General features: G+C 39.7%; 1 protein-coding gene across 9 annotated transcripts in view; it reads left to right on the forward strand.

Moving 5' to 3' along the window:
* plch2a (phospholipase C, eta 2a) overlaps window positions 1–13618 on the forward strand; it is a 245439-nt gene that overhangs the window by 150737 nt on the left and 81084 nt on the right. For all 9 annotated transcript variants that reach the window (XM_047361963.1, XM_047361955.1, XM_047361933.1 and 6 more), the window contains exon 2: window positions 13362–13508. In XM_047361963.1, coding sequence (XP_047217919.1) covers window positions 13362–13508 — 147 coding nt within the window. The remainder of the gene's footprint in view (window positions 1–13361; window positions 13509–13618) is intronic.

Below are 13618 nucleotides of genomic sequence, written 5' to 3' on the forward strand. Positions count from 1 at the left end.
AGATAATATCACATCACTCATTTACCCATAGATGGGATTGGTATCTTCACAATGAGCAAATTGTTAATTAAAATATATGTTCAGCACAGTTGTAGTCATTTTTATGTCTGAATAATGTAAAATATTTTGCCCCACAGCAGTGTTGCATTTTGTTTGCCCCCAAAAATCCCACAGAATCACTTGTTGTATTTGAGTGTGACATATGGCCTGAGAGGACAGCCCCAGCCCCCTTCCCCCTCCAGCTTAACCTGCTGCCCTGACAGAGAAGATGAGAGGCTAATTCAACCTCCTTGGCACACATTTTCCCCGTGGCAGCAGGTCGGAAAACTTGTGTCAATGAAGAGACATTTGGTTATCTCCCTGGCCTCCGCTGCATTTCTGTGCCACCACCTGCTGTTTGTGCCTGATTTAACCTCTTAAGCAAGTAGGTTACAAAGGAGTGGAACATTTACAGTCAAATTTTAGAAACTTTCTTTAAAGCTTTTAATGGGAAGTTAAGAATCTTTAACATATTCCCAATTGGGAACTTTGTGTTAGGACTTGAGCAATGGGGGACCCCAGAATGCAGACTAGCAGGCAGCATGACGGTAACTGAAGAAAGGATTTAATTAACAAAAAACTCACTCAAAAGAGGAGGCAGGAACCAAAACAATAAACAGGCAGGCAAGACAGGCAAAAACAGACACGGGCAGGCTGGCAAGACAGGCTTGGCGTGAACAAATGGACACAGGTGACATGATCTGAAAACAAGACTAGAGCATGATTTGAAAATGTTTCTGCGATGTGTAACTGAACAGGTGTGTATTTATGGAGCGTGAACCAGGTGGAACAAGGAGACTGATTAGCTTGGAGCAGGTGAACTGAATAAAGATAATTGACAGACAGAACAAAACGTGGCTGGAGCAAAACAGACTCTTGAATACAAACAAACAGAAACTAGAACAACATGAAACTAAAGCATGACCACATCCAAAAACCAAACTTAAAAAAACATTCAATTTATAATGTTATTCCTATCAATCCATGTCAATTCCTAGGGAAAAATTTCCAGAATTTGCAAACTTGGTAACAAATGACTGGTTCACAACCATCAGTTCTTTTTCTCCAAGTTTTTATCACCAGTGGGCTGAGCCATCCTGAGGTGCAGTATACAGGTCCTTCTCAAAATATTAGCATATTGTGATAAAGTTCATTATTTTCCATAATGTCATGATAAAAATTTAAATTTCATATATTTTAGATTCATTGCACACTAACTGAAATATTTCAGGTCTTTTATTGTCTTAATACGGATGATTTTGGCATACAGCTCATGAAAACCCAAAATTCCTATCTCACAAAATTAGCATATTTCATCCGACCAATAAAAGAAAAGTGTTTTTAATACAAAAAACGTCAACCTTCAAATAATCATGTACAGTTGTGCACTCAATACTTGGTCGGGAATCCTTTGGCAGAAATGACTGCTTCAATGCGGCGTGGCATGGAGGCAATCAGCCTGTGGCACTGCTGAGGTCTTATGGAGGCCCAGGATGCTTCGATAGCGGGCTTTAGCTCATCCAGAGTGTTGGGTCTTGAGTCTCTCAACGTTCTCTTCACAATATCCCACAGATTCTCTATGGGGTTCAGGTCAGGAGAGTTGGCAGGCCAATTGAGCACAGTGATACCATGGTCAGTAAACCATTTACCAGTGGTTTTGGCACTGTGAGCAGGTGCCAGGTCGTGCTGAAAAATGAAATCTTCATCTCCATAAAGCTTTTCAGCAGATGGAAGCTTGAAGTGCTCCAAAATCTCCTGATAGCTAGCTGCATTGACCCTGCCCTTGATAAAACACAGTGGACCAACACCAGCAGCTGACACGGCACCCCAGACCATCACTGACTGTGGGTACTTGACACTGGACTTCTGGCATTTTGGCATTTCCTTCTCCCCAGTCTTCCTCCAGACTCTGGCACCTTGATTTCCGAATGACATGCAGAATTTGCTTTCATCCGAAAAAAGTACTTTGGACCACTGAGCAACAGTCCAGTGCTGCTTCTCTGTAGGCCAGGTCAGGCGCTTCTGCCGCTGTTTCTGGTTCAAAAGTGGCTTGACCTGGGGAATGCGGCACCTGTAGCCCATTTCCTGCACACGCCTGTGCACGGTGGCTCTGGATGTTTCTACTCCAGACTCAGTCCACTGCTTCCGCAGGTCCCCCAAGGTCTGGAATCGGCCCTTCTCCACAATCTTCCTCAGGGTCCGGTCACCTCTTCTCGTTGTGCAGCGTTTTCTGCCACACGTTTTCCTTCCCACAGACTTCCCACTGAGGTGCCTTGATACAGCACTCTGGGAACAGTCTATTCATTCAGAAATTTCTTTCTGTGTCTTACCCTCTTGCTTGAGGGTGTCAATAGTGGCCTTCTGGACAGCAGTCAGGTCGGCAGTCTTACCCATGATTGGGGTTTTGAGTGATGAACCATGCTGGGAGTTTTAAAGGCCTCAGGAATCTTTTGCAGGTGTTTAGAGTTAACTTGGTGATTCAGATGATTAGGTTCATAGCTCGTTTAGAGACCCTTTTAATGATATGCTAATTTTGTGAGATAGGAATTTTGGGTTTTCATGAGCTGTATGCCAAAATCATCCGTATTAAGACAATAAAAGACCTGAAATATTTCAGTTAGTGTGCAATGAATCTAAAATATATGAATGTTAAATTTTCATCATGACATTATGGAAAATAATGAACTTTATCACAATATGCTAATATTTTGAGAAGGACCTGTAGGTTTACCATCTTCAGCTTCTGTGGCTCCCATTAACAACGCTTTAATTAAAGTTCTGTTTTAGAAATAAACCTGAGTTCTGAGCCTCAAACATGATTTATAAACTATGAGAACTGGTTTGGATAAGAGATGAGAAAGTACAGGCAGCCTAAATGGAGAAAATTAAGCGTCAGAATTGGACAGTGTTTTGTCATATGTTGTGATTTGGTTAAACTTAAAATTTTTTTGTCTAGATTTTATTTCCTTATCTGACTCAGATGTAAACTAAATCCAATTAAAAAAAAAAAGCAAATCCTATAATTTGTTGAGCTGGCACAGGAGTCCTATTTTGCTGTTGACAAGATTGAATCAGACCTTGTTTGTGTTCATTTTACCATCCACACCCAATCACTGTAAATCTGATGTTGTCACCATGGCAACAAGCTTAGATCCCCACCAGTGCAGACGTTTTAGGGTTTGTGCAAGTCTTGCTCTTTTCTCTTGCTTTTTTGGTTCTCTAACTGTAGAAGATGTTCCAAGTGTGCTGCTGTGGTGAAGAACGGTGTTTACCCAGCATCTGTCAGATTAACTGTATCCATGTCTAACCTTTTTATCTGAATGGATCTGTTCTGTTATCATTTCCAACCTTGCATCATACCCAGCTTTCTTCTGTTTCTTTAATCATGAATTCCTATTGTACAAAGTCAACTTGTTCCCAATAAAGCTGACTATCAGTGAGTGAGTGAGCTGTATTTCACTTGATCCAGTCACCATATGGTGTACACAGTGAGCAGAACCATCAAAACCCTATTTGGCATGTAAAATGTCAGTTACAGTGAAGGTTATTTACCCACCATAGTTCTGTTATCTAAATGAAGACAAAGGAAAACAAAATGTTTTCTTTTGCTTTTTAGGACAGTCAATTTAAAACCTTTAAGTGCAAAATCAACGTTTTAGGCCTTACGTAACTTTTCCACAGAGTTCTTTGTTAAGTGTTTTCTACAGTATTTGGAGCTAAATGAATGCTGGTCTTAAGCTTTTATTTTGTAGTAATATATTTAAAAAAATATATTAAAACCATATTGTGTTCCTCTTGTTTGTCACATATGATAAATAACTATCCTCCTTCACAAGCAGGAGACCCAACGGCACTTGAAAGGAGAGCAGCACCTTTTGCATCTCCTCAATCACAAGCAGCAAGCTGGATTGCCCAAGAGGTCACCGTTAGTCCTTGGTCAGCAAAGCGCACACCAGCCGTATCTCGTTTTCTCTCCAAAGGAGCAAATCTAACGCACTGTCCGATGTGTGTGGTGATGTTGTCCACTACATTCATTACTGTGCCAAGTTTTAACTTTCATCATAGCATCAGGACATTAAAAAACAGACCCACTGCTGCTTGTTTGGATGGAAGGATGTTAGCTGCCTGCATGGCTAATATGTGCAGCTGGATTAAGACACATTGCTATGGAGATGTGTCCCTGGTACAACACACCTCAAACAAATGGCTGCATTTCCTCCTCAGTATGCAGTCAAGTTCTCCAGAGTCCTGCTAATGACCTAATTATTTGATTCAGGTGTGTTGAAGCAGAGGAACATCTAAAAGTCTCAGCTTATTCAGTGTTTGGATTTTGATACAGAGGGAGAACATAGGTGAGAACGGACAGTGAATCTGTTTTGAAATGAGAATCTGCCGTTTTATATTCTGTCATAATTTAGCAGGTTTTTTTTTTCCAGCTAAATATATTTAGAAAAAAAACTAATACTTCAGGTACAAGTAGAAAGCTACACTTGTTGGTTTCAGTTTAAACATCTGGTCCATTTAAACATAACACAAATGTAACATAACTGTTTGCATCAATATGGCAATGTTTCCTAGAAACAGACATTTTCTGCTCATTTCTCTCCAAACTAAATATGGAAGAAATTGCCTTTTACATTTGACAGTGTTACTGTCTGAAGCTGGTGTGAGATTGTGATTCATGCAGGCGAGAATCCTACACCTACTGAGAGAAAATGAGAAGGATGAGGCTCTTATATCAGTGTCCAGAGAGGGTCTGAAACGCTGACCTGAAGACCTGCAGAGTCCGGATAGTCTCTCTGCAGCTAAACTCCTTCAGCAGCTTATTTCATGGATTGCTGCCTCTTCTCAGGCTGATCAAGAGCAAATCCTTAGCTCTGTTACACTCTCAGGGTGCATTCAGCAGGCATTCACAGATATTCATTCTTTTGAAATCAATACCAGCTCTTTCACAGCAGTATTCAATTTATCTTGCATGAGCACACTGAAAAATCATTAAGCTTTAGTTGCTTATAGATTCCATGTTGTGTTTTTTTTTTTCCTCACTGAAAACATTGATGGTGGTTCAGACTGAGTGTAAATTGGAAGACCTATTTATAACTAGAGCTGAATGCATAGTGGCCTAAAAAGTGTTGACTCTCTCACTTATAGGTGCAATATTAAGGACTGCCTCATGCTTTATGTGTATATTTAGTACTTTGCAAAGTTAATTTCAGCTTTACTATTTAACTGTATATTTCTTTTTTTTCTGCTCTTCACTGCATATATTTTTACTGATTGCTATTTGTTAGATTTAGCTTTGTATGTTATACTTGGGTTTTCTTTTACTTAAGTTTTAGGCTTCCAGGACCTAAGTCCAAATTTTGTTCCTTACCATTTAAATGTGAGCTGGTATGACAATAAAAATCCTTGAATCCTTGAACTCAAAACACCTGCAAAGGATTCCTGAGCCTCTAAATCAGGGTTTGGCAACTCCAGTCCACGAGGGCCGGTATCCTGCAACTGGTCCAACACACCTGAATGAAATGGCTGAATTACACCATCAGTATGCCCACAAGTTCTGCAAAGGCCTGGTAATTACTCAAAGCATTGATTCAGGGATGTTGAAGCGGAGACGAGTCTAAATGTTGCAGAACACCGGCCCTACCAGGCTTTAGTTGCCCACCCTTGCCCTAAATGGTCTCTCAGTCTGGGTCAGTAGGAGCCACACTCATGGGGAGACTGCTGACTGGAAAGATGTCCAGAAGACAGTCATTGACACCCTCCAAAAGGAGGGTAAGCCATAAAAGATCATTGCTAAAGAATCTGTTCACAGTGCTGTATCCAATAATATTTATTGAAAGTTGTGTAGAAGGAAAAAAGTGTGGTTGCAAAGGTTGCACCAACAACGGGGATAACCACAGGCTTGAGAGGACTGTCAAGCAAAATCCATTCAAGAACCTGGGGGAGCTGCACAAGAAGTGGACTGAGGCTGTAGTCAACACATCAAGAGCCACTACACTCAGAAGAATCCTACACATGTGCTCCAAATGTCCCATTCTTTATCAAGCCACTCCTGAATCAAAGTCAACCTCTGAAGCATCTTACCTGGGCTGAGGAGAAAAAGAACTGAACTGTTGTTCAGTGGTCCCAAGTCATCTTTGCAGATGAAAATTAAGTTTGCATTTAATTTGAAATCAAGGTCCTAGAGCCTTGAGGAATAGTGGAGAGGCACAGAATTATTGCTTGAAGTCCAGTGTGAAGTTTCCAGTCAGTGATGATTTAGCATGCCGCCCACTCTGCCAAAGGTACCAAACCTGGTTTAGTAACCATGATGTTACTGTGTTTGGTGGGCCAGCAAACTGGCCTGACCTGAACCTCATAGAGAATCTATGGAGGATTGTCAAGAGGAAGATGAGATACCAGACAGAACAACGGAGATGGCCTCAGGGCCGCTCAAAACTCAACCAGGGCTGATTGAACACTTCAGCAGAACCAAAGGCTGATCTCTATGCCACACCACATTAAAGGAACTATACCTTAATTTAGTTTTGTCTGGTTAAGAAAAATTCATTTTTACACAATGTGTTATGAACTAAAAGATGTACTTTGATAACAATTGACAAATTAATTGTGCAATCGAGCGAGTCCAGGCTTTTTTTTAGTAGGAATAAGAAGTGAACTGGGGACAAAACGGGACGACTGTTCTCTGCCAATGGCATAACGAGGGGCGTAGCCTTTGCTAAGACATTTATGTTTAAAATATATATTTTTTTGAATTTGTGTAATCTAATTTTGACACTGAATTTTGGGTTCATATTATCTGTAGAATTACAAGAAGTACAGACTTGAAATATTTCACCGTATGTGTACAGAATATATTTATTGAGTTTCACTTTCTTAGTTAATTCTGCTTTTTATACATCTCAATCTAAGGTGGTTCTTATACTAAGATAATCAGTCTTTTCTCAAAGTCCCTAACCACCACCACACACGCGAACACACACACTTAAATGACTCATTTTATTTGCAACCTTTATTCATTGTTGTATGCATAGCAAGAAACATAATATTTCTACATTTCTTGAGTACTAATGGATGTGTCTAAAATATTATTTATGTAGAGATGGGACCAAAGTAGCTTGTAATCTTATTCCACGAAATGCTTTTGTCTCATTGTCTCAAGGATTTTATTTCTTCCAGCTTGAGTTATTGCAAAACTCTTTGGATTTATTTTAGGGAACAGCTAAACTACAGGTCCTTCTCAATAAATTAGCATATTGTGATAAAGTTCATTATTTTCCATAATGTCATGATGAAATGTTAACATTCATATATTTTAGATTCATTGCACACTAACTGAAATATTTCAAGTCTTTTATTGTCTTAATACAGATGATTTTGGCATACAGCTCATGAAAACTCAAAATTCCTATCTCACAAAATTAGCATATTATTAAAAGGGTCTCTAAACGAGCTATGAACCTAATCATCTGAATCAACGAGTTAACTCTAAACACCTGCAAAAGATTCCTGAGGCCTTTAAAACTCCCAGCCTGGTTCATCACTCAAAACCCCAATCATGGGTAAGACTGCCGACCTGACTGCTGTCCAGAAGGCCACTATTGACACCCTCAAGCAAGAGGGTAAGACACAGAAAGAAATTTCTGAACAAATAGGCTGTTCCCAGAGTGCTGTATCAAGGCACCTCAGTGGGAAGTCTGTGGGAAAGAAAAAGTGTGGCAGAAAACGCTGCACAACGAGAAGAGGTGACCGGACCCTGAGGAAGATTGTGGAGAAGGGCCGATTCCAGACCTTGGGGGACCTGCGGAAGCAGTGAACTGAATCTGGAGTAGAAACATCCAGAGCCACCGTGCACAGGCGTGTGCAGGAAATGGGCTACAGGTGCCGCATTCCCCAGACCTGGGCTACAGAGAAGCAGCACTGGACTGTTGCTCAGTGGTCCAAAGTACTTTTTTCGGATGAAAGCAAATTCTGCATGTCATTCGGAAATCTAAGTGCCAGAGTCTGGAGGAAGACAGGGGAGAAGGAAATGCCAAAATGCCAGAAGTCCAGTGTCAAGTACCCACAGTCAGTGATGGTCTGGGGTGCCGTGTCAGCTGCTGGTGTTGGTCCACTGTGTTTTATCAAGGGCAGGGTCAATGCAGCTAGCTATCAGGAGATTTTGGAGCACTTCATGCTTCCATCTGCTGAAAAGCTTTATGGAGATGAAGATTTCGTTTTTCAGCACGACCTGGCACCTGCTCACAGTGCCAAAACCACTGGTAAATGGTTTACTGACCATGGTATCACTGTGCTCAATTGGCCTGCCAACTCTCCTGACCTGAACCCCATAGAGAATCTGTGGGATATTGTGAAGAGAACGTTGAGAGACTCAAGACCCAACACTCTGGATGAGCTAAAGGCCGCTATCGAAGCATCCTGGGCCTCCATAAGACCTCAGCAGTGCCACAGGCTGATTGCCTCCATGCCACGCCGCATTGAAGCAGTCATTTCTGCAAAAGGATTCTTGACCAAGTATTGAGTGCATAACTGTACATGATTATTTGAAGGTTGACGTTGTTTGTATTAAAAACACTTTTCTTTTATTGGTCGGATGAAATATGCTAATTTTGTGAGATAGGAATTTTGGGTTTTCATGAGCTGTATGCCAAAATCATCCGTATTAAGACAATGAAAGACCTGAAATATTTCAGTTAGTGTGCAATGAATCTAAAATATATGAATGTTAAATTTTCATCATTACACTATAGAAAATAATGAACTTTATCACAATATGCTAATTTTTTGAGAAGGACCTGTATATCCTTTTAATAAATAAATATTTCATTATTTTCCTGTAGATGTTTAGAGGAAGGTCCAGATGAAAACCCACACACATTCTGACATCTAAAGACTTTCTCTCACATCTTTCCACTATTTCCATCTTTTCAGATGTGATGTAAAGGTCTCCTTGTATTCTCCTTGTAGTCTCTATTTTCATAATTTTTTCACAGTTTAGTTTATGGTTTTGAAATTAGATTCTGAATTTTTATATTGTTATTATTGTGCCATGTTGGAGATGATGTGTGTAATTTGTGATGTCGGTCCGTTTTGAAGTGATTCAGAACCTTCACTGGGTGTCACATTAAAGGGGAAACTGTTGTAACCATGAAGGTTTGGTTTTGGTTCACCCAAGAGTTCAAATGCCTGCTCATCTTAGAGTTCTGTAGGTGTTGCTCCCAGTTCCAGTTAAGCCCAGAACATTAATATCCCTGGATACAAATTTAGGATCACCCTACCCAGAGTCCGGACATGAATGAGGCAATCTTAGCAAAGAGCTAAAGAATAGGTTGCCTGCATGCCTTCCAAACTCAGACTTTTTGCCCTTTGCAGATATTTAAAAAAAAATACAAGAAACATCCAAAAGGCTTGTCGGCAATACAAGTGTTTCATTGCCATAATGCCACTAAAGGCTTTTACAACCACTAAGGTGAAGGATGTAAATAACTGTTGACATGTTATTTTTGTTAAATATTAAAAGAATGGATGTAAATGGGGGAATTATGAGAGAAAATGGTCTTCAGATGCCAGAATGTCTGTGTGTTTTCATCTGGGCCTTCCTCCAACCATCTACAGGCAAATAATGAAATATTTCTCTATATAGTTTAGGTGATCCTTTTGGTAGAAACCAAAGAGAATTTAGTGTCTGCTCTCAGGAGCTGCAAGAGATGAAGTCCTGAAAATGAAACAAAAGCATTTTTCACACTTGGTGACACTCACTCAGTAGCTCAAGAAAGTCAAAATATCTAAAATGAACAATTTAAGATACATTTGTATGATAAACTTAATATTGTTGAGCTACAAAATTGAATAATTTAATTTTAGGGGTGTTGTAAATGATTATTTTAACCGAGTATTCTATTTATTATTCTGACGGTTAATCGAGTAGTCGAATAAAAATTCTGTTTTGATGTAGCAACTTAAGATGGTAGAAATATATGAAAGAGAAAATGCAAGTAAAAATTCAATTCATTTTTAAATAACATTTTATTGCTTAAAATGCAATAAGATTCAAACATCACGTTTAGTTTTAGGTCTGAAATATAAAAAATTCTTGTTCTTTTACTAGTGCAAAAACAGATGAGAAATAAAACATTTCACAACAAAGAAACAGTTGTTCCTTGAACCCTCTGGTGGCTGCAGTACTGATGTCAAAAAGTGATTGTCTTCATGTTGTGGTGTGTGTGTGTGTGGGTGGGGGGGAAATTATTCAATCCAGTCCACAAACTAGCTAGTGGGATTTTACAGGGAACAACGTCCTGCATGTTTAAATGACCTAGTCTCTGGTGCTGTTTGTTGTTAATACTTGTTTCACATTGGAGGATGAGGAATGTGTTAATACACTCCTGTGTAGGAATCCAATAGCAGAGGTCAGGGGAACAGGGTTGGACTACATTAAAGATACCCTGGAGGGTGAACCATGTGCAGTTAGACCAAATCAATGCTCTAGCAGAGATTTTCATGTATTATGCAGTCGAACAAATGGGACAGAATAGTGTGGAAATTTGTTCTCAAAGTTTTACTTTTTTTTTTACTGCTAAACTGAACATGTTTTAAATCGAGTATTCATGATGACTGGAGAATGAGAATGTAGTGATTTCATATCCTGGAATGGTTAGAACTACCAGAAGACTGGAGGCCTAAAAGTTCCTTATTGGAATATTTTAATTTAAGTCGAGTTTTTATTTGATCCAGTTGTGAGTAGTCAGTATCTTACCTTCAGTAGACAGCAGTCAGAGGAATCTGAGATAAACTGTCATCAGGGAGTTGACCTAACAGCTGATCTAAACGCGAACCATTTGAGAGAGAAGTTTCCCATATAAACAATGTAAAGTGCCAATCTTACTGGCAGTTAAGGTCATTATATATTTACTTGTGCTCGAGACATTTGTTTAATTTGTGACTATTTTCTTAGCCTAACTACAATTGTATACCTCTAACTGCCTGCACTGAGTCTAAAATATACTAGACACACTGGTTCCCAACTGTTGGTCCTGATAAACCTGTTTCTCACAACTACAACAAGACAAATTATCCTCCAACCCATCTGCCATCAAATTTTAGCACCCACGCAAATGCAAAAAAGTTCATGTCAGCTGAGGTTTGTATCGCCCAGCAGCTCACCGTTCAGATGTTGAGTCTTTGAGAGGAGAGTCATCAAACCATCACAGGTCTTCAGGGGATCCTGACCCTCCAAGTTGGCAATCCCTGCTCCAACCCACTGATAAACCAGATATTGTCTTGTCTGAAATAAGGATGTGGTAATTTAGGCTTTCTCTTATTTATCCTGTGTGCAGCTTCTTCAGGGGGATTCCACCAGAAAAATGAGTCACAGCAGGTTCACAGTAGAATACACTCGCCAGTGGTCCATGCACTCAGCCATACGACATAATTGTTACCACCCTGCCGGCAAATTTTAAACTGTATTGACGAGATGTAGAAATACTACCAGCATTTACATTATCTGCTGGTAGGATCTGAGTTCAGATTGATTAAATTACATCTTCAATGAAACCTGCTCTGAATACCCAGAAACTTAACCCAATGAGAAGATGCCGACTGATCATAACTACCTCATACAACCTAACCCTACAACATTAACCATTCCTTTAAATCACTGTTTTGTTGGTTATGTCAGCTGACTGTCAGCCTTATGTTGGCATATTGAGGTGGCCTACTTTCATGCATGTTGCAGGTTCACTCTGATCAGATGTGACAGACACTTGATAATTGATCATTTGGTCACAGTGTGGGTAAATGCAGTCCGGGGGCATGTGGAAGCCCTGCTGTAGCTAAATGATTATATATCCCACTCCCTGCAGAGTTACTGACAAACATTTAATCCAGTCTGGGTTTACATCATTCCAATTTTATAACAGCAAATTATTATTTTCCTGGATGTTCAGGTTGCACAGTTAACCTCACATCAAACAGGATGTTCGGATCCATATGTTTATCTTTAGTGAAATTGATCACTGCAGCAGTGTCTTCACAAGTCTTACTAAAAGTCAGACAGCTCCAGCTGATGCAGAACGCTGCTGCCCACATCCTTACTAAACCTAGGAAACTAGAGAACATCACCTCAGTTCTAAAGTCCTTCCACTCGCTCCCTGTATCTCAGCGAGCTTTGAAATACTTCTGTTAGTTTATAAGTCACTTAATGGCTTAGCACCAAGATACATTCAAGGTTTGTTGCTGTTGTATCAATGTTTATTCTAGTTCATGTCTACTCTGCATCCTCAGAACCAAACATGAAGAAACTAAATTCAGTTCTTGTGCTCCACTGATCTGGAACAAACTTGCAGAAAACCACAAAAATGTTGAATCACTGAGTTCCTCTAAATCAAGGTTTATAGTTGCTTTGGTCCTATTTAAACTATTAATTAGTTTTAGTTACAGGTAATTTTCTGTGTGCCTCTCACCTACTTAAGTAGGTCAGTAAATCAGCTGGAAGTACTACATGTCAGTTTAATTTGAGTTCTTTTTAACATATTGTTAAAAGCTTCTAATGTGTGAAAGGTTAATTAGAATTTCTCCCTTTGGAACAGACAGTGTAAAGGACCTCGCTGTCCACAGTGAGAAGCAGTTTACTATAAAAGACCCCTCCCCGTCAGACTGTGGCTGAGCTGGGCTCTCCAAGAATGAGCTAGGAGTAAGGTACAGCACACCAGGAAGTCTCAGACTTTTTGTCCAGACGTGGAGCAGTTTTAAAAGGAAAAATTCCCCTATTTACGAGATGCATAATGGGTCAGAACAGTTCTAAGGAGGGTGGCCTCCTCTCCAGGGAATCTCAAGTGCATTTATTAATCTCAGTCAGTAGTCCATTTATTTTTATTTGTTTTACTTTTTTCACATTTATCATCCTTTTAATATGTTGTTTTGACACTGCAATTTATTATTTTTTCATCATTTAAAGCACTTTGAATTGTCTGGTTGCACCAATAAACTTGCCTTGGCTTTGTCCTGTTATCTGTCTCGGCTATGTGGATCAGAGTTTCGGTTATGAAGAAACTGTCTCGCCATTTCCCATCTTTTTTTTTGCTTTCTTAAGCCTGAATGAGACACTGTTGACAAACAGATTCAAAGTTTTAGCCTCCACAGTGTTGTGTTCATGTTAATTTAAAATAACTCACTGTTGTATGAGAAGTCACAAGATTTAATTGAAATAAACACAACAAACTTAATGCATGGATATTTCTGCCACACACTCCCAACAGTTTTCCTTTGTCAAGTTTCCAACCTTATTTTTATTCCATCTGCCATGTTTTCCTATCCTGCAGTGGAGAAATGCATGAGCTCAATGCAGATTGGGACCCAGATGGTGAAGCTTCGTGGTGGCTCCAAGGGACTGGTGCGGTTCTTCTACCTGGACGAACACAAGTCCTGCATCCGCTGGAGGCCATCACGCAAGAATGAGAAGGCAAAGAGTGAGTTATAAATGTAAAATACATGTTCCTGTAGGTTCAGGGCATCCCAACAGAATTAATATAAATGGGAATCCTATCTGAGCTCATTTCTGTTGCTATAGTTTCATGTG

This window comes from Girardinichthys multiradiatus, chromosome 1 (assembly GCF_021462225.1).
Source record: "Girardinichthys multiradiatus isolate DD_20200921_A chromosome 1, DD_fGirMul_XY1, whole genome shotgun sequence".
Classification (NCBI taxonomy): domain Eukaryota; kingdom Metazoa; phylum Chordata; class Actinopteri; order Cyprinodontiformes; family Goodeidae; genus Girardinichthys; species Girardinichthys multiradiatus.